The following is a 25,398-nucleotide window of genomic DNA, read 5'->3' as shown; positions in this document are numbered from 1 at the left end:
TATTTTCATCTATGGGCATGTGTAAAAATATATATAAATGTGTATACACACACACACACATTTTTATTTATTTTCTGGCTATCCATTAGGTGTGAGATGCTGTGGTTGAAACAGTAGATGACACAGGTCCTTGTCCTAAAAAAAATAAGACACAGGAAAAAACAGTGGGTTAGATATCAACTCAATACAATGCATGGAAAATAAGTCTTACAGGAATTCCAGGGAAAGAAGGAAACTGATTTGAACTAGTACTATGGGAAGGGTTACAGTAGAGGCTGAGAATCAAGCTGGTCTTGTAGGGTGCCTTGACTTTCCTTAGGTGGAGTGGAGTGGGTATATGAGCAAATGCTTAGACATGAGGAGATATCAGTTGAACTTGGACACAGGAAGACTTCAGTTGTTTAAAGTGTTAGGAAGCTGAGTAGGTTGGAAATTCCACCTACTCAAGACCCTGAAACACCTTGAGTTCTACGAGTAGGAATTTGGATTCCTTAAGAAATTTAAAGTTACAGAGAGATACCGGTATCAGAAAATCTGTTTTTTTTTCCCCCTCTGTTTTCACACTACAACTCTCAACAGAAGACTTCTGTGACCCCAAAAGGTATGGGAATTTCTCTCCACTAGCAAGCAAGCAAGCAAGCAGTCTGGTAGCAGGCACCAACTGGATGTCTTCTAATCTACATTTGTAACACTCTGTATCTGGAGATAGCATCAGATCCTACAGGTTGAGGACTCAGTCTTTAAGACTTAATGTAAACCCCACAGCATCAGATCCCACAGGTTGAGGGTTCAGTCTTTAAGACTTAATGTAAACCCAACATCCCCACTTCAAATGCCAGGTGCAAGCTCTAAGTTGTTTTACCTGTGCTTATGACCAAGCAGCTACAAATTGGGATTCCCACAACTCTCTCCTTGGATTCAGTTAACTTGTTTTATTATAAAGGGTATCATAAAGGATACAGATGCAGAGGTGTATAGGGTGAGGTATGTGGAAGCGGTATGGAGTTTTCATGCTCTCTTAGGATGTACCATCCTTCAGGAACCTCCAGTTATTCAGGTGTCCAGAAGCTTTTTGAACCCTGTCTTTTGGAATTTTTGTGCAGACTTCGTTTCATAGACATGAAACCCAGCAAGTCGTCTTAATTCAGATTCATGTCTTCTTGCTGCAGTGTTCTTTCTTCCTTTGAACAGAGGAGGCTCCTATGACCTATTGTGAGAATGGTAGGTCAGAGAATTTCTTTATGGCCAATTTCAAGGCAGTAGGTTGGGCCACAATTAGACTTCTGAGACTTGATTTGAGGAAGAGAGATACTAGTTTCTATGGCCTGAATTCAGGAGGGAGTTAGTTATGAGCTAGGAACCATGGGTGAAACCTAAAAAATATATACCATAATATCACAGATACTTTACTCTTGAATTACTGCTTATTAGGTGAACATCACTAATAAGTTATGTTATTGGCTTAAAATCCTAGATGTTTTCAGTTCTTGGTAGTATGAAATACTGAAGAGATTACTTTCTTCATTGCTGGTTAAATCTAGTTCATGAAACTGGTTTGCTAGCATTATCTTAGACTTCCTGGTTAGAAGCATTTTATATCACCTACCTAATACTTGATACTGGTCTGTTTGTAGAAGTGAAAAATCAGTATTTTTGCATTGATTTTGTTAATTTCATTTAAAATTTTAACATGTTGTGAATTTATTATTTATTATTTATATATTTTTATTTACTGGGCACACAATAACTCTCTTCTTATTTTAAGGTCTGCCTTTCTTGGTTTCACTACTTTATTCCAGCACCAGTGGGCTACTTGTTTAACTTGCTGAACTCTGTGTTTTTTCTTTGTAAAATTGGAAAGATACCTTCTTTCTGGGCATGGTAAATTGCTTAATGAAATAAGACAGTTTAAAAAGAACACAGTAATATCTAGCGTATTATGGAGATCAATACTTAGTGAATTTTCTGTTTACTTACTGAGTGGAGACTTAATAAATTGCTTAATGTAAACTTTCATGTATTGGCTCTTATAAACAAATCTGGAACGTAGAAACTTTCATATACTTTTCCAACTTTGTTATAGTAACTTATTTTTTTAATATTAATATACCAACATAGTCTATTAATATATTTTAAAAGATAATTTACAATGTTTCATTGGAATCTGTATTAAAAACTGAAGTAGCAAAGGATATGATGTTCTCCCAATGTCATTTCATTTTATGAATTGAAAGTATACTCTTTGTCATTGAATGAAAATAAAGTCTGGGAGAAATATTCTGTTTCAGGCATGTTTAAATCATGCTATTCAGGAATGCAGCTGACTTGTCTTTTGGTGTATACCTGTGAATGTGCGGATATGTATGGATTTTTGTAACCCATAGTCACCAAATGGAACAGTTTCTTCACTCCAGAAAATTCCCTTGTGCTATTCTTTTATAGATGCATCTTCTCCCTGTCCCTCAGCAACCACTGGTCTGTTTTCCATTTCTTCCTTCATGGACTGGATTAATGGGGACTGTCAAATCAGATGAATATCTTAAAGTATTTGTCAAATAAGATAAAATATGGGAAATATCAGTAGGATAATGTTGGAAGTGCTTAGCATTTAGAGGAAACAGGTACTTAAAAAAACAGTTTCATATATAATATTATGTCGGTAGGTAAATCTTCGCTGGATTATTTTGACAGGTGAATCTTAGTTGGTCTCTTTTAGAGTCAGGCCTACAGTAAATCTAGTTCATTTTATCTTAGTGTTTGTTTCATATTATGACCATTTCAAAAATGTCATTTGATGATTGGGGTGACTCTTTGCCAACTCCAGGGCTTCCTTTTGAACTTAAAAGCCCTTACTGTAAGATTGGTTTTCTTTTTGATATTTTGATCCTTTTCTTAAAAATAAACCACACAATGTTCTGATATATAGCATCTGAGACAGTAGAATATAATTGCTTTTCTACAAATTCAGTTATTGAATCAAGTGCAGAATCAGATTTTGAATTTTTTCTTCTTGCCCACAAATTCTCATGTAGACCGTCTTTAGCAGTATTCTTTGTCTCATTATTAGTGTTCAGAATATTCATAGAATTAGTTAAAAGAACTGGAAGGAAGCTTTGAAATCATCTATTCTGTTCTTAATTCTGTGTAACCCAAAGTCCCCCTTTTATAATAAATATTTCCAATGTTCTCCTGAAGAATCCTGAAGTGAAATTCCTAATTAATGAAATTTTTTGCCCCATAATTAAAATGAGTCAATATTTTCTAACTTAGTGTAGACTTTCTAACTGAAATATGGAGAAATAAAAGGAAAATAATTAAAAGTACAATGCAGGGTATGATTATGCTAAAAGGAAAAAAGATGAAGAAGAAAAAGCCATAATATGTTTCCAGTGGGTAATGCTGTCCCTTTGAGAGCCACTGATTTAGACCAAACCTTTTCATTTCTTTGGTAAAGAAAGTTAAGGTGAAAGGGTAGAGGAGGCATGTGGAATGGCTTGGGATTCTGTTCTTGGCATCATACACCCGTGGTTATTGGCAGAGCTTGAATCCTAGAGAACTACTCTGAGCAGTCAGTAGGCACAAAACTTTTGTGTCATGGTTTTTCTAAAATTTATATGAAAACAATTTTCTTTTAAAAGAGGCAGTTATACCTTGTCTCTAGCTGTAGATTAGATGTTGGGGCCACTCTGATGAATATGAGGGCCAAGGGAAGTCTTCAAGGTGGTACCAGCACCTGTGCCCTCAGCCTGACTGCCCTGGCACACAGACTCTCAGTTCATGCAGTTTCTTAGGGTCTTTTTTAGGGTAGTGGTGGTTAATGGACCTGCAGAGACTTGTGTGGTAACCCTGGAGGATGTCCTATACCTTCACATGTTAACTCTGGGACTCTTACTTTCTGGCTTTGTGACCTTGTGTGCAAACTCATTTTTTCATCTGCAAAGTTCCCATCTTTCTGTGATATTTTTACCTTTAGGTTGCTGCAAGAGTCAAAGGAGAGTGATTTATACATTGTATGTAATGTGTGATATGCAAATACAGTGGACTAGGGTTAACTAAAAAACCTAGTATCCTCCCTCTACAGGGCTATTAGAGAGAATGTGTTCTTATTGTAACACTCTGCAGTTGGTATATTATAATAAAAACTCTAATCTGGATCTTATTTCAATTCCTTGGACCTAACAAAGACCTACCCACCTCAGGGACAGGAGATATCACACATACTGTCCTCTGTCCAGTTCTCGTCTCTCCCTGCTCAGCCCCGAGGAATCACTCAAATAAAAGCCAAATCAAAAACAAAACTTTCCAATTTTTTTCTCTAAAACTGTGAATTAAATCCAGGCATGCTTTACTACTTTGAGTTTAATTTCATTTTGTTACATGCAAATTTCCAGTTTTCCCAGCACCATTTGTTGAATAGGCTGTCCTTTCTCCAGTGAATGTTTTTGGCCCTTTTTTAGTATGAGATAACTGTATTTATGTGAGTTTGTCTTCCTGTCTTCTATTCTATACCATTGGTCTACGTGTCTGTTTTGATGCCAATACTATGCCATTTTTGTTACTGTGGCTCTGTAGTATGTTTTAAGGTCTGGTATTGTGATGCCTCCTGCTTCACTCTTCTTGCTAAGAATTGTTTTGTCTATTCTGAGTTTCTTATTTTTCCAAAAGAATTTATGATTGCTTTTTTCTAGTTCTATGAAGAATGTCATTTTGGACTTTAATGGGAATTGTATTAATGTATCTGTATAATGCTTTTTGGTTGTATGGTATTTTGACAATATTAATTCTGCCTGTCCAAAGAGCATGGGAGGTCTTTCCATCTTCTAAGGTCTTCATCAAAAATTTTCTTTAGTGGTCTGTAGTTTTCATTGTAGAGGTGTTTCACCTCTTTTGTTAGATTGATTCCCCAATATTTTTTTTTCTTCTGAGGGTATTGTGAATGGAATAGTTTTCCTAATTTCTCTTTCAGTTGATTCATCACTGATATATAGGAATGGAATTGATTTATGGTGATTAATTTTATATCCTGCTATTTTGCTGAATTCATTGATGAGTTCTTGGGTCTTCTAAATATTGAATCATGTCATTGACAAATAGAGATAGTTTGAGTTCTTCTTTTCCTATTTGAATCCCTTTAATATTTTAATTCTAATTGTTCTTGCTAGAGTTTCCAGGACCATGTTGAGTACAAATGGTGAAAAATGGCATCCCTGTCTTGTTCCAGGTTTTAGAGGGAATCTTTCAGTTTTTCTCCATTTAGAATCATGTTGGCCTGGGATTTAGCATATACAGTTTTTACAATGTGAGGTATGTTCCTACTGACCCTAGTTTTTTTGTGTGTGTTTTGAGCATAAATGGATGTTAAGACAGTGTTAAGAGGAAAGTTCATTCCATTGAGTTCATTACTTAAAAGAATAGTAAGTCAATAAATAAATAAATAACCCAACATTACATCTCAAAATCCTGGAAATAGAAGAATAAATCAACACCAAAAGCAGTAGAAGACAGGAAATAATTTAAAATCAAAGTTGAAATTGAAACAAAAGAATCCAAGAAATTGAGAACACAAAAAGTTAATAAAATTGATAAAACCCTTAGCCAAACTAATGAAGAGAGGGAGAAAACTTTGAAGTACTAAAATTCAAATTAAAAAAAGGAAATATCACAATGAATACTGCTGAAATACAGACAATAATTAAAAACAATTTTGAATAAAATAGAAAATCTAATCAAATACAAAGTCTTCTTTTTTTAGTTTAATTGATTTTACTTTTTTAAATACACGACAGTGGAATGCATTACAATTCTTACTACACCTATAGTATACAATTTTTCATATCTTCGTATATAGAATATGTTCATGCCAATTCATGTACTTTGTTTTTTTGCATTATAATTCTTATTATACATATATACCATATTTTTCATATCTCAGTTTATATATAAAGTATGTTGACACCCAGTTCAAGTCTTCATACATGTACTTTGGATAATGATGTCCATGTAGACATTCACAAATTTTGAAAGACATATGATCTACCCAAACTGAATTAGAAAATTTAAACAGATCAGTTTCAAGTAATTTGAAATTGAAGATGCCATCAAAAGCCTACAAGAAAGAAAAGCCCAGGACCAGGCATATTCTCATCAGAGTTCTATCAGACCTTCAGAGAATTATCACCAATCCTCCTCAAATTATTCCATGAAATAGAAAAGGAGGGAACCCTTTCAAACTCTTTCTATGAAACTAGTATCACCCTTATACCAAAACCAAACAAAGACATATCAAGGAAAGAAAATTTCAGACCAATATTCCTGATGAACATAGATGCAAAAATTCTTAACCTAGATACTAGCAAATTGCATACAAAAACATTAAAAAGATAGTGCACAACGATAATGTGGGATCCATACCAGGAATGCAAGGCTGATTCAACATACTGGAAATTAATAAATGTAATTTATCACATCAATAGACTTAAAGACAAGAATCACATGATTATCTCAATAGATGCAGAAAAAGCCTTTGTGACCAACTTTTATATGAAGATTCTATAAGTAAACAAACTATCAAGAGATTGTCTTAATAGAAAGGAAAGGAAAAGAAACTATTAGCAGGGGCTGGGGATGTGGCTCAAGCGGTAGCGCGCTCGCCTGGCATGCGTGCGGCCCGGGTTCGATTCTCAGCACCACATGCAAAGATGTTGTGTCCGCCGATAACTAAAAGATAAATATTAAAATTCTTTCTCTCTCTCACTCTCTCTTAAAAAAAAAAAAAAGAAACTATTAACAGGGAATCCAGGATCTCTATTAACTCATCTAGGATGCCAAGGCTTTGCCTAGGCTGCTATTTTAAATGATGTTAACACCCCCTAATGAGGAGAGGTCAGGCAGATATGAGGAGTAAGGTCTAGTGTAAAGGGGCAGTTCTGAATTAAATCTGATGTTTTTATTTGTTTTATGAGTCTTCGTGGTGGAATTATTGAAGAAAGGATTCCATGGCCCAAAAGATTTTCAAACCACTATCTCTAATGCCTCTTTGAACTATGAATTTCTATGATAGATGATTTTATAGGCAGTGTGCTTTTTAAATTGAATTTTCAGAGATGTCTCTCATAATATTTTAATGGTTACATCCTACTATTCTGAAAACTGCCTTCTTTGCTTCATCAAATAACATACTTAGGTTTGTAGATCTTATAAAGAATTTTTAAAAAAATCTTATGAATATCAGCTGCCTTTTTATTAAGGCATCATGAGCTTTTGTTACCAAACGAATTATTTTTATTGGCATTCATGTTAATTTCTCCATTTATGTTTTTATTTGTTAATGGTAAGAACATGCTACATGAAATATTTTAAAATACATGAAGAGAGTTCTAGGGTCAGTCTCCATCTGTTATTTATTTTGATTTTTGCTAGTCTGTGGAAAAAATGGATCACAGAAGTAATGTTTTAATAGCAAAGCAGATGTTTCAGATATTAACCCTGTTATTTGAACAAAATACACTTTTGTACAAGAAGTGAAACCCAATCACAATCTTTCAGAATAAGCCAGAAAAAAGTGTTTTGAATTAAAAACTGTTTGATTTCCTTTATGAGGTATTAAATAATAATTATGAAATCTCAGATAAAACACAATGTAATAATGTATCCTGTAATTTTTTAAGTAACAGATCACTCATTTCTACCTTTTCTTCATTATGTTTTGGGTTTTTAACTTTATAACTTATAGTTATTATCTAGAATGGTGACTGTATATTATTTGTCTTTGGTTCTACCTCATTAAGTTGATACTTATTAATTATTAAGTTGATAAATCGGTTTCATGAATAAAAATTACACAGTAGTTTCTTGAGAGTTTTAAAAATGACTCCAGAAGACTATTTTAGGCTGCTGTTGAATTGTTTTTCTAAAGCAGTAGTTTCTGTATCTCCCACCCCTGTCCTGCACTGAGCTACATCTCCAGCACACCCCTCTTTATTTAATTCTGAGACAGGGTCTCACTAAGTTGACCCAATGGTCTTAAATTTACGCTCCCTCCTGTCTCAGCCTTCCCAGTAGCTGGGATTAGAGGTGTGTGCTGTCATTCCTGGTAGAAACAGTATATTAACTCTTGAGTTACAGACCCCTCTGATAAAAGGCCTTCTTTTTTCAGGAAAGTAGATGTACATAACTTAGCATTACAATTAATTCTAGGGGACCAAACCCTCAAATACATCTAGGGGTTATCTACCTTGTGCCATGTTAAGAATAGATTTTAATAATGATCATCATATTTCATCATCATTAATAACCCCATGCCCAGTCCCTTCCCCTCCAATCCCTCTGCCCTGTCTAGGGCTGGGGATGTGGCTCAAGCGGTAGCGCCCTCGCCTGGCATGCGTGCGGCCCGGGTTCGATCCTCAGCACCACATACAAACAAAGATGTTATGTCTGCCGAGAACTAAAAAATAAATATTAAAAAATTCTCTCTCTCTCTTTAAAAATAAAAACACAGTAGATTTTAAGAAACTGATTTAAGTATTTTCTTCATTTTGCTTATATCTATTAAAAGAATAAGTACCGTGAACAATAATTGTCTTTGTTTTACTTGATAAAATGTTGGTATGTTCATTCAGTTTATATTAATCTGTAACAGAAAAATCTTTCATTAACTGTAATAACATACCTATGGATCTTAGAAATAATGTGGGAAGTTTGTGTTGTTTTGAAGATTTATAATATGAAATATTTTAATTTCATAAAGGAAAGCATTCTGCTGCTAGACTAGTCTCATCATTTGTTAGATGCTCCCTGGAAACAGTGATGTTTTATATATTCCAGTCAAATGCCAGTAATCTTATTTTGGAAAAAAAGATTGATATTTGAATATCAATACTTATTTATGAAAAGGATCAGTGCCCTTAATATTATATAATTCAAATTTTATACTTCTCATTAGTGATTAAACCTACTCTTAGTGATGGGCTCTATCTACCCTCTTAATATAAGAAATACTGGCTTCTAACATTTTCTATTAAATATTGTTGGGATTTTGTTGTTATATAAAAAAAAGTACTCTTTTCATACATTTTGAAAAATAAAGGGAAGGTAGGGGGGAAAAAGTCAACCATAGTCACTATACAGGGACAGCTATTGGTAACATCTCAATGAATGTCTAACTAGTCTTTTATTTCTTCAGTGATTTCTTTCTATTTAGTTTCTGGCTCTCCTTTGTTCTCTGGCTTCCCTTGCATATTTTCTTATTCTCAGTTTCTGAGGTGGTAGTTATTGCTGTAATTCTCTTTCCTTCAGCATTCATGACTTCTGGGTAAAATCAGTTATTCATGTGTTGGTAACCTCCCGGCTAATGAATTTTTTGTTTTAATATATAATTTATACAGTTTGTACAGTTGTAAAGTATATAGGTCACTGGGTTTTAGACTATTCACAGAATTGTTCAGCTATCACTACTGTCTAATTTTAGAACATTTTAAAAACCCTCTCAACAAAACTTTGTGCTCATTGGTAGTGGTTTCTCATTCCCCGCATCCCCCTTCCCCCAGCCTTAGGGAACCACTGATCTGTAGCCTGTCCTGTTCTGGACATTTCATATAAATGAAATCCTATAATATGTGGACATTCTTGACTGACTTCTTTTCACTTATCATTGTTTTTTCAAAATCCATCTATGTTGTAGCATGTATCAGTACTTCATTCCTTTTCTTATTCTGTAATATCTATGGATAGCTATACAACTTTTGTTTATCTGTTTAATAAATGAAACATATTTGGGTTTTTCCACATTTTGACTATTATTAATAGTGCTGCTATGAGCATTCATTTACATACTTTTATGTGAACATGTTTTTATTTCGTTTGGGTATATTCTATCTAGGATTTTAGTAACATTTTGAGGACTGTAATCCTTGGAAAAGGAAGGTAGTCACTTAAATAACATCTAGGAAGTATTAACTGTTATCCCTAATCTGCCTTCCTGAAATGGTTTCATATGGTACTGTTCTTAGTTTAAGTGTATTTGGTTTTAACTGTAATGTCTTATAGGGAAATGTTGTTTAGTAACAGGAAATTATTGAAATGTAGTGTTCTTGCTATTTATGCAGAAAAATATTGGTAACATTTCATTAAAAAATCTTGCTATTTATAATTCATATTGTTTGAAATAATTTGGAGATTGATAAAACCTAAAGACCCTTGGACTTTGGAATAACTTCCTGACTAACTAGTCACCTTACAATGGGTACCTTAAAAAATACTGTCATGAGGTCTGCTTCTTCATGCTTTCTGTCTTAGCTGAACTTTCCTTCCTCTAGGCACAGGCCTTGTTTGTGTCTTAACTCCTTCTCAGTGACTTAGCCTTCTGGGATCCTTAGAGGTCACAGGAGATACTGTAGCAATTGGCTGTGCCAGTGTGAACACAAACTAGGTCCCTCAACCTTTTCTTTCCTCAGTTTCTTCACTGATGGACTGAGAGAATTACATGTTGAGACCAAAAAATGTTTAAAATGTAGTGATTTTATTCTAGCTCTAAACTTCTAAGATTTTGCAAACTATCACATTTCCTAAATTTTTCATGAATTTGGCTTATAGTGTGTGCTTTCCTTTCTTTCTTCCTTTCTCCCTTACTGCCACCTTTAAGTTTGTTCTTCTCTTCCTTGCCTAGATGTGCCATAGGAGGGCACAGACACCCTGTATTGTGTTGCCTGGTTTCTTGCCTAAAGATGGTTATTATTTGATGGTGCAAGTATGAGTTTTTAATGATCAGGAAACAGGGATGTAATAAGAAATGTCCATTCTATCTTGTGCAACTTCTTAAACAACTGTTGTCTGCTAGTTTTATTTATCCATAAAAGACCTTTATTTATATATTCATGGGACAACATTTTGTATGGATGGATTTAGTTTCAGTATATTCCTTGATTGCTTTGACAGCCTTTATGTCGGCATCAGTCACTTCATGTCTCATGAAGGGAAAAACAAAACAGCTTCAACTTCAAGTGAATGGAGATAAATGCTATTAGGTAAATTGGGTGATGGTTTTGAGTGACTTTTGTTAGACCCAGGATTATTGGAGTGTCAGTATAGTTTTAATGATAAAATGAAGAGAGACTCTATCATTCCTGTTTCCATTAATGTCTTTAGTGGTTTTTACTTTGTAAAAATTCGAGCTTGGAGTATGGTGAACAATCATTTGGCTAAGAGGTACAGGTTATTTCTATCTTAATTATTTTTGCTTTGACTATAGGATCATGGAAACATAGGGATTACTGGAAAGTGACTTATTTTGGCTGTGTGTATACTTTTCCTTGTAACTTCTTTTCTTTTTACTGTAAAAGTAAAAAAAAAAAAATAGAAAAACATTTTAATTGTTGGGGGGGGGGTTCTATTCCCTTGAACCACCATCCCCAATTATATCCTGCCCTGTCCCATAGAGGTGACCATACTTACTGCAGGCAGTGATCGTTGTAGATAGATTTCTGGACATTTATATTTGTTTTTAGAGACAGAGTCTCATTTTGTTGCCTAAGCCAGCTTAGAACTCCAATGTTCAAGGGATCCTCCTGCCTCAGCCCCCCAAGTAGCTGGGACTATAGTGTGTACTACCATGCTCATCTATGTTTGTTTATTTTTATTAACCACATAGTTTCAAGAGTTTGGGGGAGCATGGTTCCTTCCTTCCAAAAGTGGTATCATATTCTTTTTCTGTGAGCAATACTTGTAGAGCTTCCATTTTAGAAAATACATGTTGATCCCATCCTGCCCAGCTGCTACGTAGTGTCCCTTAGTGTTGGATTCACCACAGTTTACTTAATTATTCCCCTATAGCATTGATGGTTCTAATTTTTCTGTTGGACAGTGCTACAATGAAACATTTTTCCATGTGTAGTTGAGTATTTCTCTGGGCTGGATACTAAGAAAGAATTTGTGATGGTAGGTATATTCAAAATTATAAAAGCTTCTTATATTAGTTTGCCCTCTGAAGTGGCTAAATCACTTTATACTCCCTCCAGCTGTGAAAGCAAGGACACCAGCAATTCCCAGAACATCAAAGGCAGAACAAGCTACTTTTGCCAGTCTTCTGAGATTGGGGAGGTGATTTGTTGTTTTAATTTACATTGACTTAAAATGTTTTTCTTTTTAGGTTTATTGACCTTTTATATTTTCTTTTTGTAAGTTACATATACCTAACTGGATTATTTATAAAATATTTAACTACCAGGTGAGGTGACACATAACTATAATCCTAGCCATTCTGGAAGCCAATGCAGGAAGATTATAAGTTCAAAGCCAGCTTGGAAAATTTAGTGAGACCCTGTCTCAAAATAAAAGGAAAAGATCGGGGATATAGTTCAGTGGTTGAATTCCCATGGGTTCAATTCCCAGGACCATAAAAAAAAACAAACAAACCCTAAACATTTATGTGTGTGTATGTATATATGTATATATATATGACAATTCAAAGAATTTTCATAAAGTGAATACTCTCAGTGTAACCAACAGCAGATCAAGAAACAGAGCATTACCAAAATCTTAGAAGGCTCCTTGTGCCTAGTTTCCATACCTGCTCCATAACTCCCCAGGATAACATTATTTGTGCTTGTAACATTATGAAGACATTTATCTGTTTTGGAACTTTATTGATTGATTGATTGATTGAGAGAGAGAGAGAGAGAATTTTAATATTTATTTTTTAGTTTTTTCGGCAGACACAACAACATCTTTGTTTGTATGTGGTGCTGAGGATTGAACCCGGGCCGCATGCATGCCAGGCGAGCGCGCTACCGCTTGAGCCACACCCCAGCCCTGTTTTGGAACTTTAGATAAATAGAATTATACAGTACATACTTTCTCCTTTCTATGTACTGACTTTTGAATACATTTTAAGTAAAAGAATTACATCAGAGTTTAGAGAACAATAAATATTTATATAGATATAATATTTGTGTATACCAAGAATGTAGATAAATCTCACGTAGTTGTATATGATTTCTTCTCTCACCAAATATCAATAAATAGATAATAAGAGATACACAATGTAATTTTGACATAACTTGAGCCACCATTATCTAGATCAGACCTCTCAGTGGCCTTCCTCCCAGGGAGTTAAAGGCTTCAGGGAGTTAAAGGCTTCATTTTGGGTACATGTAACTGAAGTTTAGCCCCATTCTGCTCTTTAATTGTCCTGTTATGTTTTAGCAGACTTTGTAAATTGTGATTTGATTTCTTCTCAGACCTCTCTAAAATGCATGGTATTCTCTTATCTTACCTTATTTTTGTACTTGGGAAAATAGTATTTTCTTGGGCTGCTTTAGGAAGAAAGTAATGATAACATTTATCCCTTTCCTGTTAAATTGTCTCTGAATTTTTTCCAAACAGGAAAAGATGCCATAATAAATTATATTAGCCTTTCATCTTCCTCTGCCCACCTTATGAATGCTTTTTTTTAAAAGGAGAGAGAGAGAGAATTTAATATTTATTTTTAATATTAACAATTTAATATTTATTTTTTTGGTTTTTTTTTCGGTGGACACAATATCTTTATTTTATTTTTTTATGTGGTGCTGAGGATCAAACCCAGTGTCCCCGCACATGCCAGGCGAGCGCGCTACCGTTTAAGCCACAGACCTAGCCCAATGCTTAATTGATACAGAAAAGTGTTTTAAGTTCTTTTTTACTATTTGTTTTTACTTGTTTCTTCTAATGTTTTGCTCATAAAAGGAGTAACTTTTTTTGTCTTTAGAATATTTTTGACATAAAATTTTTTGGAAGGTACTGGTAATTGAACCCAGGTGTGCTCTACCACTGAGCTACATTGCTAGTCCATTTATCTATCTATCTATCTATCTATCTTAAAATTTTAAGACAGGGGTTTTAATAAGTGGCTGAAAATGCCCTTGAACTTGAGCTTCTCCTGCTTCCAACCTCCAGAGTCACTGGAATTACGGGCCACCATGCTGAGCTTAACATACATTTTTAAATAAAAATTTCTAGTGTTTTTCCAATATCATACTTTAATAGAGGCTTGATTTTTTAAAATTAATAATTAAAGATAAATAAGATAAAAATGGTGACATTCTATATAATTTATTTTAAATTAATAGTTTGGTTCCTAAAGGAATTTAAAGAGGCTTATAATAAAAGGCATATGTGATAACAAAAGATTGTAAGAGGAAAAAGAGATAATAACCTTACTCTTTGTTTCTAGAATCAAAAGTTAAATTTAGCTATGAGCCTTTTGTCCTTAGAGACTTGAGAGGAAAACAAATATTGTTCTCACTGGAGGGACAAAGGAACATACCATTTCATCCGGCAAGACAGATGTGTTTCTGTTACCAAGTTCTGAAAAAAATTATACAGATCCTTGTGGGATGTACAGACAGGCTTCTATAAGCTCTTAAATAGCAGTTATAAAGAAAATATAGATGTGTTCATCAGAATGGCCGTTGTGCAAATTAGCATACATATGTGCATTGGAAAGAAATTAATCAGTTCATAAATATCTCACTTATGTTTGTGAAAAAACTAAATGTGATTTGTCTGTGTGTGAAGCTTACAAGAAAAGTAGCACATAAAGAGCATCTGTCTTCAACTATTTAAATAATGAACACAGATTGTAGGAAAATCTCCATAATCAGGCCATGATTGTTTTAACTGTTAAAACATTTTAATTTTTATTGCTAAGTGATCATTTTTCAATAATGACTATTATTATACATGCATATATGTAGTAATCGACATTAGTATTCACGATTTTTATTTTATGTATTTGATTTTGCATTAGAATCAAGATCAACATGTTATTTATTTTAGAGTCATCTTGTCCAATGTATTTTTCTTAATAGGCTCCTAAGGATTGCTTTTGGCAATAGAGTACTTGACTAGGGATTGTAACAAATAAATAATCTTATCATAGTTTAATTGATGTTCTTAAAATTTTTATAATTAAAATGTTTTTAGACACAAAATACATGTTTATTCTTAAAAGTAGAGTAATGTATAGAAGAGCTTGAATGAAAAAAGTGAGAGCTCTGATCCTTGTTTTTGCCAAGGGTAGTGAAAACTAAAAACATTTTTTGTTGTTATTAAAGTAACATATAATTAGAAGAGAATATGTTATATTGTATGTGTAAACAATTGGCTATTGGTAGTCTAAGAATCATTGCTGTTGAACACACAAGTAACGACCATCCTTAAGAAATAGAACACTCCCTAAAAAACAAATGCCAAATGTCTTCTTTGATATAAGGAGAGTAACTAAGAACAGAGTAGGGAAGAAGAGCATGAGAAGATGACTAACATTAAACAGGGATGAGAGGTGGGAGGGACAGGGAGAGAGAAGGGAAACTGCTTGGAAATGGAAGGAGACCCTTAGGGTTATACAAAATTACATACAAGAGGAAGTGAGGGGAAAGGGAAAAATAATACAAGGGGGAGAAATGAATTACAGTAGAGGGGGTAGAGAGAGAAGAGGAGAGGGGAGGGGAGGGGAGGGAGGATAGTAGAGGATAGGAAAGGCAGCAGAATACAACAGACATGAGTTTGTCAATATGTAAATCAGTGGAAGTGTAACTGATGTGACTCTGCAATCTGTATACGGGGTAAAAATGGGAGTTCATAACCCACTTGAATAAAAGTGTGAAATATGATATATCAAGAACTATGTAATGTTTTGAACAACCAATTAAAAAAAAAAAAAAAAGAAATAGAACACTGCCAGTACCTTACAGGCTTGATTTATGCCCCTATGACAATTAACCTTTTATGCTAATCATTACATTGTTTTTCTTTTAAGATTTTATCACCTAAGCCAGGTGTGGTGGTGTATACCTGTAATCCCAGTGATTCCAGAAGCTGAGGCAGGAGGATCATAAATTTAAGGCCAACCTCAGCAATTTAGCAAGATCCTTAGCATCTTAGTGAATCCCCTGTCTCAACTCAAAATAAAAAACTAGGGAAAAAGAAAGGTGGGGGGGGGGGCGCGCGAAGATGTAGACATAAGCATACTCTGACAGCTTGACACTGCCACCATTAGTGGAAGGGCCCCAGAGGTGCAGAGTCTCAGGGTGATCATCTGCCTTCACTATTCAAAGTGGACTGGATCCTCTGCTTGGGGAAGGTAGTGCGCAAGTTCATGCGTGAGTGAGTCCTGGAAAACAGGCCTCACTACAGTCAGGACTCACTACAGTCAGGACTCTGCAGGTATTGGCTGTCCAGGAAGAGTAGGCTTTTTGCTTCTGAATTTACCATGCCCTCCATCTATCCCTCAGGGGTAGGTCAAGGCAGAGTACTTATGACAGATAAAATGAGTATCATCAGCTCCTCTGGAAGTCTAACAGTTAAAGGCAGTTTAATTTTTGGTTCATTGCCTGTCAGCTATTTTTACCTCTAGCAGTTTCGTGGAAGACAAAAAGTTGCCCCTGTTGTCAGCACAGTACTGTGCCTTGAGTGTGTCTACTCTCATCCATTGTCCCACTTTCAGTAGGCTTGTTAATGTGGAATACCATTGTCTCCAGTTCTGGGGGATTTCCTTCTCTCCAGTTTCTCACTACTCTCTTTTTAGACCTGGTATTATTGGTGAAGGGGAGCTCCTATCTTGGCCTCATAAATTCTTTCTACTTTCTGCTTGACATTTTATAGGGGAGTTTCTCAGCTTTATTTTCTAGCAGTTACAAAGTTTTAATATTTTGGTAAACATTTTTGCCTATTTTAAACTTCCAGTTGCTCTTTTGTTTCTGAATATTTACTTTTCTCATAAGAAGGCTATTCTGGTTTCCTGGATGGAGTATTTCTTCCTAAAAATGTTAAAGATAGTCTTCTTTGAAGTTTTTTTTTTTTTTTTTTTTTTTTTTTGGTCATTGAGTAGTTTGTTTCCTTTAAGTCTCCCATTTTCTGTTTATCTTATTTAAGTGTTTCTTCAGATTCCTTTTTATCTGTTCCTGATAAAATATGGGTGCCTTAACAAGCCAACCAGAAACTTGGATATAGGGGAGACTTATGGATTTTGGCCTCTCTGTGGAGTGATTTAAGTAGACTGTTTATTAGAGAATCTCCCAGTGTTTTTATATTTTCATCTTTCCTCATAGTCTGGTCAGATCCCCAGGTAAGTGGGTTCATTTTCTGCCTAGAGCTGAGTGTTCAATACAGGTAGCCACTATCCATGTGTGGCTATTTCAGTTTAAGTAAAATTAATTTAGAACTTCAGTTCCTCATTTGTACTAAGCACATTTTGAATTACTTATCAGCTACATGTAAATAGTGGTTAGTATCATGGACAACAGAGCTATTGAACATTTCTTTTATTGCAGAAAGTTCTATTGGTGCTAACTAGGATTAAAATATTCTCGTTACCAGGCATCTGAAGTCAGTCTGCATTCAGGATTCAGTATGGTTATGGTCCCTTACTCCCTCTGAGAGTCTGTAGTAATGCCTTCAAGTGTGCAAGACACCCCTTCTACCTTCTGTAGGGAATAAACTTCCAGATTTATTCTGGGGTCAGGGAAAGAAAGGGATCTAGGAATCCATGTGCTTCTCAGTTTTCACCTAATCCCTCTCATTTTGTTAAACCCACATACATCCCCATTTGTGTTCAGATGTACCTGAAGCTGCCAGCTTGTGTTTTCAGCTTTTTCTTCTGTGGTCTTACATATGCCTTTTCATGTCTACCAAGTGGTCAACACTTGGCTTCCTGCTTTCCAGCTTTTAAAACATTCCTATTGTCTTTTTTTTTTTTTTTTTTTTTGGCAGTACCAAACCCAGGGGTGCATTACCACTGATTTACATTCTCTTTTTTATTTTATTTTTGAAATAGTGTCACTAAATTGCTGAGGCTGACCTTGGATTTGCAATCATCCTGCCTCATCCTCCTGAGTTGCTGGGAGTGTGTCAGTGTGCCTGTTTATCTTATTTACATTCACTTATATGTATTTCTTGTCAAGAAATACATTTAAGCAAAAATATCTAAAAATAAACTGTAATGTAACATTACAACCCAGCTACACTGCTCTTCAATGTGCATGTATATAAAAATAGTAATGATGTTATAGGTAGTGTTTTGTAACCTTATTTTGGTTAACTCTGTATTGGGTTAACTCTGTTCCTGTTTGCCCTCTGGATCTGCTATTTGTCCCAGGAATCTGACCATTGGCAGCGCTAGTCTCGATTTCCAGTTGGACAAATCCAAAGGGGAGCCCTTGAAGGAGATAAAAAGATAGAAGGAGATTGAAGAAAGGATTTTATTTCTAGGCATCCTCTTTATAGAGTAATCTTGGGTTTATATATCCCCTATTAAAATCAAACTTTTAAAAACATTTACCTAGAAACACAGGTACTCACATATACAAATATACAAATGTATACATTTTTTAAAGACCTTGGGTTAATAAGGCGAAAACAAGATCATGTATCCATATTAGTTTGTAATTGGTTTTATTTATTTATTGAATAACGTATCAGAGACATTCTTCCATACCAGACAATAGGAGTTACCTTAGTCTCGTGAATGATTGGGTATTCCATAATATAAAAGTACCATAAAAAAGAACAATCTATTTTCCTTATTGGTAGGCTTTGTTATCTCTCACTGTTCAGTATTACAAATTATACTTCAGAGAATAACCCCATGTCTTTTATGCACTTCTGTGAGTGTTTCTGCATGGTAGAGATCTTGAAACATAATTGTTAATTAAATTTGTCATTTGTGTTTTGACAAATTCTACCCCATCACTTATCTAAAAGCTGGAACTAAGGTACAATTTTAATAACAGACTAGAAAAAGACCTTTGTACTATAGCCTTGGTAATGTTAAATGTTATAAGTATTTTTATTTTTTGTAATCAAATAGCAGGAAAATTGTACCTCATTTTAATTTTATGTATCACTGATTACTGGTGAGCATATCATACCAAGGATGATTTAGGGTGTTTTAGGAGAAAATTTGTTGAATCTAACCTGAGTTTATATTTATATTAATATTTAATAATAATAACTATATTAAATATACAATAATCTATTTAACTATACTTGTATTTAAGTTATATACACATATAATTGAGCAAAGTTAATTTTAATTTTCCTACAAGAAATGTAACTAGCATAATGTGTTTGGTTTTGTGGGTACAATAATTTAAATTCATCGTATACTTTTTACTCATTATTTTCTGTTGGACCTTTAAATCCGTTACTGTTCCTAGTTCTGACCTCTCTCCCCCACATTTTCTGGGAATGTTCTTTATTTGACTGATCATTATAAATAGCATTGAGGACTTGGAGTTAAGAGGACCAGATACTCCATTTCTTCACCCATAACCACCACTGATATAATCAATACTTAGGTTTGAGGCTTTTGTTTGGATTAAAGGAGAATTTTAGAACATACTTGACTTTAAGAAATGTAGCAGGGTCCTTTTGAAACCTCAAATTTATAAGCCTACTATAGCACTTTACTTTCCCTAAGGAATGGTGGCCAAGTAGATAGAATACAATAAAGGCCCCTTAAGATTAGGATGCTGGACAGTTGGCCAGAGTCATTACTACTAAAATGATTTTTTTTTGACATGGGTCTTGCAATATTTATAATTCAGCTTTGAATTTCAGCAAAATTACAGATTTCTTCCATTTCGTGGACCTTTTGGTTATTCATAAATAGTTGAATGTGTAAGTATCAAATGTGTAAATGCCAAGATCCCTCTATAAAATGCAAGGGAAATATTAGGTGCCCAAAAGGTAACCGATACTCAGAATTTCTGTTTCTGTTTCTGTTGGTAACATTAGTAGAGGCCTTAGAATTTTTTCCCGGTATCCCTCTTTACTTTACAGATGAGGTGTCCAGGTTTAGTAGTGTGGTCCTGATCATCTTGCATTTGAATGTTAGAGCTTCTGTTGAGGTCTATGTATGTCCTGGCTCACAGACCTCTTTGATACCAAAATCTCTCAGTCCAGCATTTTTGTCAACAGATCCATTCCGTGTCTGTTTCAAAGTCCAGAGAAGACTTTTAAAACCAATCTGTATACCAGTCCATGCTTATGTGTATGATGTCACTTTTGACAGCTTATCTTAAAACATGAGGCATATGCCTTAGTTTTTTCCTTACCTCTACTAACATACTAAATGTGTTATTCTTGGCAATACTGAACAAACAGGTTATGTACAACTTTATCCCAAAGGCCCATGCCCTAGTGGTTTCTTGTAGCTCATGAATGTGTTCCATAGACCTGTAGACCTCAGTAATATCTAATGAGCAGTTCTCTATGTAAGCTTACTGTTTCATTTCTGTGATCCTACCTTTTTTGTTTGTTTTTGTCTTTTTACTGTGGAATATTTTTTCTGTTCCCCCTCCTCTCTCTCATCCTCCAAGGGTGTAGGCCTTCTTGAATCCCTTCCCTTTCCCTTAACCCCAGTTGCATAACTTGTTCTGCCTCTATTACAACATATATTAAATTGCTTTCGTTCATTTGTGCACTTAGTTTCCCTAGCACACTGAGAGTAAAACTAGTTGTTAACACTTAACTTGTTACATGAATAAAGTAAGGAGTCTATGAAGTAAAATATGGCTCCTACCTGAGCAGAGAAGTCTACGTATCCTAGTGGATTCCATTAGGCTCCGCCAGGGAGTATCCTCCCATACTGTCATACTCCAGTTATAACATATGCAACTGAGTAAGAAGCCTAAGTGGGCCATGTCTTGATTCATATGCTGTTTTTGCCTTTTATCTGGTGTGGCAACTGTTTGAACTACACATGGTTTGATACCATGGGCAATCAGATTCACATTGTGAGTTAGTGGAATAGGCTGAAGCAGGAGGATTACAAATTTGAGGCCAGCCTCATCAATGCAGCGAGACCCTGTTTCAAAATAAAAAATAAAATAATAAAAAGGGACTGGTACAGTACTCCTAGGTTTAGTCCCCATTACCCCTCCCCAAAAGGTGTTATGAATTCGTGAGGTAAGTGAACATTGCGTTAATTCTCTAAAGGAAAAGTGGTTATTTGGAGAAAGGTTGTTGGCTTTAACTTGAAGTAGACATAGTTTTTCAACATGTTTCCTTTGTATCTGTTTTTGGCAGTAAAATGCATATGTCATTCTAAATCTATGTTTATTTTTTCCCAGGGGTTTTTCAAAAAAGAGTATATCAGTTTTATACAAAGAATGAGTAAAAAATGATGTTAAATGGCATTGTGCAATTATTTTTCAGTGGTATGGCCTTTATCTTTTATTTTAAAAGAGTTTAAAAGATCACATATTTTATTACTAGTTATTTAGCCATACTTTTCATCATCAGAAACTGATAACTCCATTTCTACTGCTCCTCCCTAAAGTTTTTGTATGTTGTATGTTATATTCTAGGGAGACATTATGCTTCCATACCAAATTCCTGTGAGTTTCTAAAATTCAGAATAATTTTTGCATAGGTAATAAAATTTGGGTTTAGATTTTAACATCTTTATCATGTTATTTTTTAAAATATGAGTTTAATTACAAAAGCAATATATTCTTGAGAAAGAAATAGTGTAGCTGACTGAGTGGGGACTTCTCACATCAAATTACTTGGAGTCAGATCCCAGTCTTGCCATTTACTAGCTGTGTGACTCTGAGCAAGTTACTTAACATCTTTGTGTCTTGGTGTCCTTATATATGTTGTGACTGTTAAATCTGTGAATATCAAATATATAAACTAGTGCCAGAGTATTTTGAAAGCTAGATATATTTTAGAGTATTGTAATTAAAGTAATCCAGAAGTATAGAATTCCTCAATCATAAGAGCATAAAGTTCTACATAATTATTTATAGCAGCATTAGTTATAATTCACTTTAAAATGTATAGACGGATTGGGAGTGTAACTTAGTGGCAGACAATGTATTTAGCATGCACAAGGCCCCCAGTTCAACCCCAGCACCAAAACAAAAAGTACTTTGTTGAGTTTTCCACCAGTGTCTAGTCTTTTATAACCACTGCTGCAATCAGGAAACCCAGCAGCTTCCTTAATTCCCCAGACTCCCCTTGTGCTGTCCCTTAATAGTCAAACTATCTTTCCAACCCTAACCTTTACCAACCACTGATCTATTCCCCTCCCCTGTGGGTTTCTTTGTCCAGATTGTCCAGTAAAAGAATTATTTTTTGAATCTGGCTGCTTTTACTCAGTACATTGCATCTGAGATTAACTTAAAATGCTGCCTGTATGGGAATTTTATCTTTACTGCTGAGTAATATTTCATTATATGGATTTCCTAGTTTGTTTATTCACTTACCTCTGGCTGATGGTTGGGTTATTTCCAGTTTCTGGCAATTATGACTAATGCTTCTATAAATAATTATGTAGAACTTTCTGCAAATAATTTTTAATTTTTCCTGGTTATTCAGTAGTGGATTTTCTGGCTTTTGTGGTAAGTATAGGTTTAACATTTAAAAAAAACTGCCAAACTATTTTCCAGGATTACTATACCATTTCATATTCCCACCAGCAATGTATGTGAATTCTGGTTGCTTCACATCCCTGACAGCAGTTGGCATTTTCAGTTGTTTTTGTTTTTTAAAATTTCAGCTATTCCAAATATTTGCAGCTAATTCTTAACCCAGTTAACCCATCAAACCCTTGAGACTTGGAAGAAGATACAGAAAAGAGCTAGATTAAATGCAGAGCCAGGGAGTAGCTCATAAGCCAGGGTGGGAGCTCACACATTAGATTTGTGAACGCTGTGGCAATATTTCTCGTATTCATTGTTCCATCCCCAGATTACTAGCACAGTGCCTGGCGCACAGTATGGATCTCTGTATGTTTACTGATCTTTGAAAATGAACAAATGATTGAAATCTTGGGAAAGAAATAGGAGAAGGATAGAGAAATAATTTTAGATTAGATTTGGTTTGAATAATCCCAGTATATTCATATGACACATCCCTTTACATCTTTTAAACCTACATTTAAACACATGCTTATGGTGGTTGCAGTGGTGCACACATGTAATCCCAGTGGCTCAGGAAGCTGAGGCAGGAGGATCCATAGAGTTCAAAGCCAGCCTTAGCAAAAGCAAGGTGCTAAGCAACTCGGTGAGACCTTGTCTCTAAATAAAATACAAAATAGGACTGGGGATGTGGCTCAGTGGTTGAGTGTCCCTGAGTTCAAGTCCCAGGAAACACTCCCCCCCCCCCCAAAAAAAAAAATACATGCTGAAAGATTAACATGGATCTCGGAATTTTGGCTTCTTAGGAGGTAGCATGATGTAATGGAAGAAGCAGTAGGCAGAAAAGATTGGTTGTTATTAACTGTGTGGATTTAGGAAAGCCATATTCTCTTGGGCTGCAGCTTTATCATTATACAATGAAAAGATTTCAGTAGATAGCTAAACTCCTTTGGTTTTTTTTTTAATCACATCAAATCAAATTGATAAGTGAGGAAGACGCAGACCAGAGCCTTTCTTTGATACAGAAGCAGTCTTGTATAGACACAGTGTGAAGTGTTGCTGCAGGGATGGGAGGAGCCAGTGTTAGACAGAAAGCTTGCTGTTGGCTGATTGGCAGGAAAAAACCAGCAGATAGAAAAAGATAGGGATTTTTCAAATAGTAGAAGTCTTACAGGAATATGATTATGGTTGTTGTTAGGGGAAGACAGGTGTTGAAAATACTGAATTTAAAAGTTTTTGTTTTTTCTTTCCCATACAAAGGGATTAAGTTAAATTGAAGATTGGGGAGGAGCTGTTTATGGTTTCTTTTAGTGCCAGGAAAAGGACCTGAGACTCAGAAAACATGAAGTGTAGGATGTACTAGAACATAGACCTCTTCAAGCCCTGGGTGAGCCCCATTTCCCAGCAATCTTTTTCTTCACCATTACTCCCTCACCTCACTTCTGAAAAGTTCAGATCTGAAGGTTATAAAAGCAATTCTTAATAGATATTTGTTCTGTTTGTACTTTGAAGGATTTTGTATACACACTGTCAGGTATTGGTAGAGATTTAAAAATACGCTTGGAACCCAGATAAACTTGATTCTGTGTTGGTAACGGGTATTTGACCTGTTTTGTTATTTGACATTTTTAAAAAGCACCATGACATTTGAAATTTTATTTGTTTCCTGCTGTGATTCTTTTTAAAAATTTCTGGGATCTTGATACCTTTTTAAACACATGAATTTTGAGGCCATTGTTGTTTCCATAACTCTAATATTTCTGACACTTTTGTTATCCTTTAGCAAAAAATATTTTCACTCTAAGGTAGTTTAGATTATAAAATCAAAAGTGTTTGATTTTTCATTTTAAATAGTGTTTCTAACCATTTGTTTTATGATATCCACATTATGTTCTAGTTATGAGGATCCCTTAAAGTAATCCTTTGGTAAATAGTTTATTGAAGAATCTTGACTTCTCCTTACTCCTGCAGCTCATAAAGATCCAGTTTAATACCTAGTGTCCAAAGGTGTTATTTTATAATCTAATGTAAGAAGGATAATTCCTAGATTTAAAAAAAAATTTAAAAATTATTGCTTTTAGGTTTCCTGACCTTAGGAAGCTATTCTGCACTTCTTTGTTCAGTATTTCTACTTCTGGGTAACCAAAAGCTCTGGAATATTTTAAGATTTTGTGTTAGATAATATCCCAGAGAAGATAACATACCACTTTACACCCAGTACTAATCGATAAAAAAGGCTCCTTAACTAGACAATTTTGTTCTGGAAATCAGGCATATACTATTAAGAGTATCAATTCCTAATGTACTAGTGGTTGTTAGACATGTAGAATGTATTGGAGGGTCACCTCTATGAAATTCAGGCTCTTATATCCTTTATCAGAACCTCTCAATAGCCCTGTAATTAAAAATTATTATGTGCATCATGCTGATATAGAATTTGAGTAGTTAAATGTATAGTAACAAAATGTCTTTTTTTAAATGTTTTTCAGAATCATGGTGTCATGGAAAGGGATTTACTTTATACTCCTTCTGTTTTGGGGAAGTTTTTTTGGAAGCATTTTCATGCTGGGTCCCTTTTTACCCTTGATGTTTGTAAACCCATCCTGGTATCGCTGGATCAACAACCGCCTTGTGGCCACTTGGCTCACGCTACCTGTGGTAAGTTACTCCACAGAAAGAGGCTATCCACTTAGACCAGAGGAGCCAACCCATTGATTTAATTTTTATTAGAGTCAGCATTGAATTGTAGAAGAAGCATAAGTCCTTCATATTATATGAGACATGCTAAACTTTAAAAAAGGGAAAATATAAAAACTGGAGTGAATAAAATTAATTCATGTCCTTAAAATAAAACACCTAATTAAGAACCATATTAAAAATTAAGAGCTTTTTTCCATATTCTTTATTAATTTTATATTTTATTTTCCATCTTTGAAGTGTATTTTACATATAGTAGAATGCACAAATCTTAAAAGTATGGATGGAGAATTTCTATGCT

General features: G+C 34.7%; 1 protein-coding gene across 8 annotated transcripts in view; it reads left to right on the top strand.

The window, feature by feature from the left end:
* Positions 1-25,398, top strand: part of LCLAT1 (lysocardiolipin acyltransferase 1) — a 186,330-nt gene that overhangs the window by 55,255 nt on the left and 105,677 nt on the right. For 7 of the 8 annotated variants that reach the window (XM_081264759.1, XM_081264758.1, XM_081264757.1 and 4 more), the window contains one exon: positions 24,890-25,058. In XM_081264759.1, coding sequence (XP_081120885.1) covers positions 24,894-25,058 — 165 coding nt within the window. In that variant the 5' untranslated portion in view covers positions 24,890-24,893. Of the gene's footprint in view, positions 1-24,889; positions 25,059-25,398 lie in introns of those variants that run through there. The other variant, XM_081264760.1, reaches the window with a different exon arrangement.

The sequence above is a fragment of the Spermophilus citellus genome (genome assembly GCF_964194105.1).
Source record: "Spermophilus citellus genome assembly, chromosome: 13".
In the NCBI taxonomy this organism is placed as follows: Eukaryota; Metazoa; Chordata; class Mammalia; order Rodentia; family Sciuridae; genus Spermophilus; species Spermophilus citellus.
Note: the sequence above shows the minus strand (reverse complement) of the source record. Positions and strands in the feature narration are given on the sequence as shown.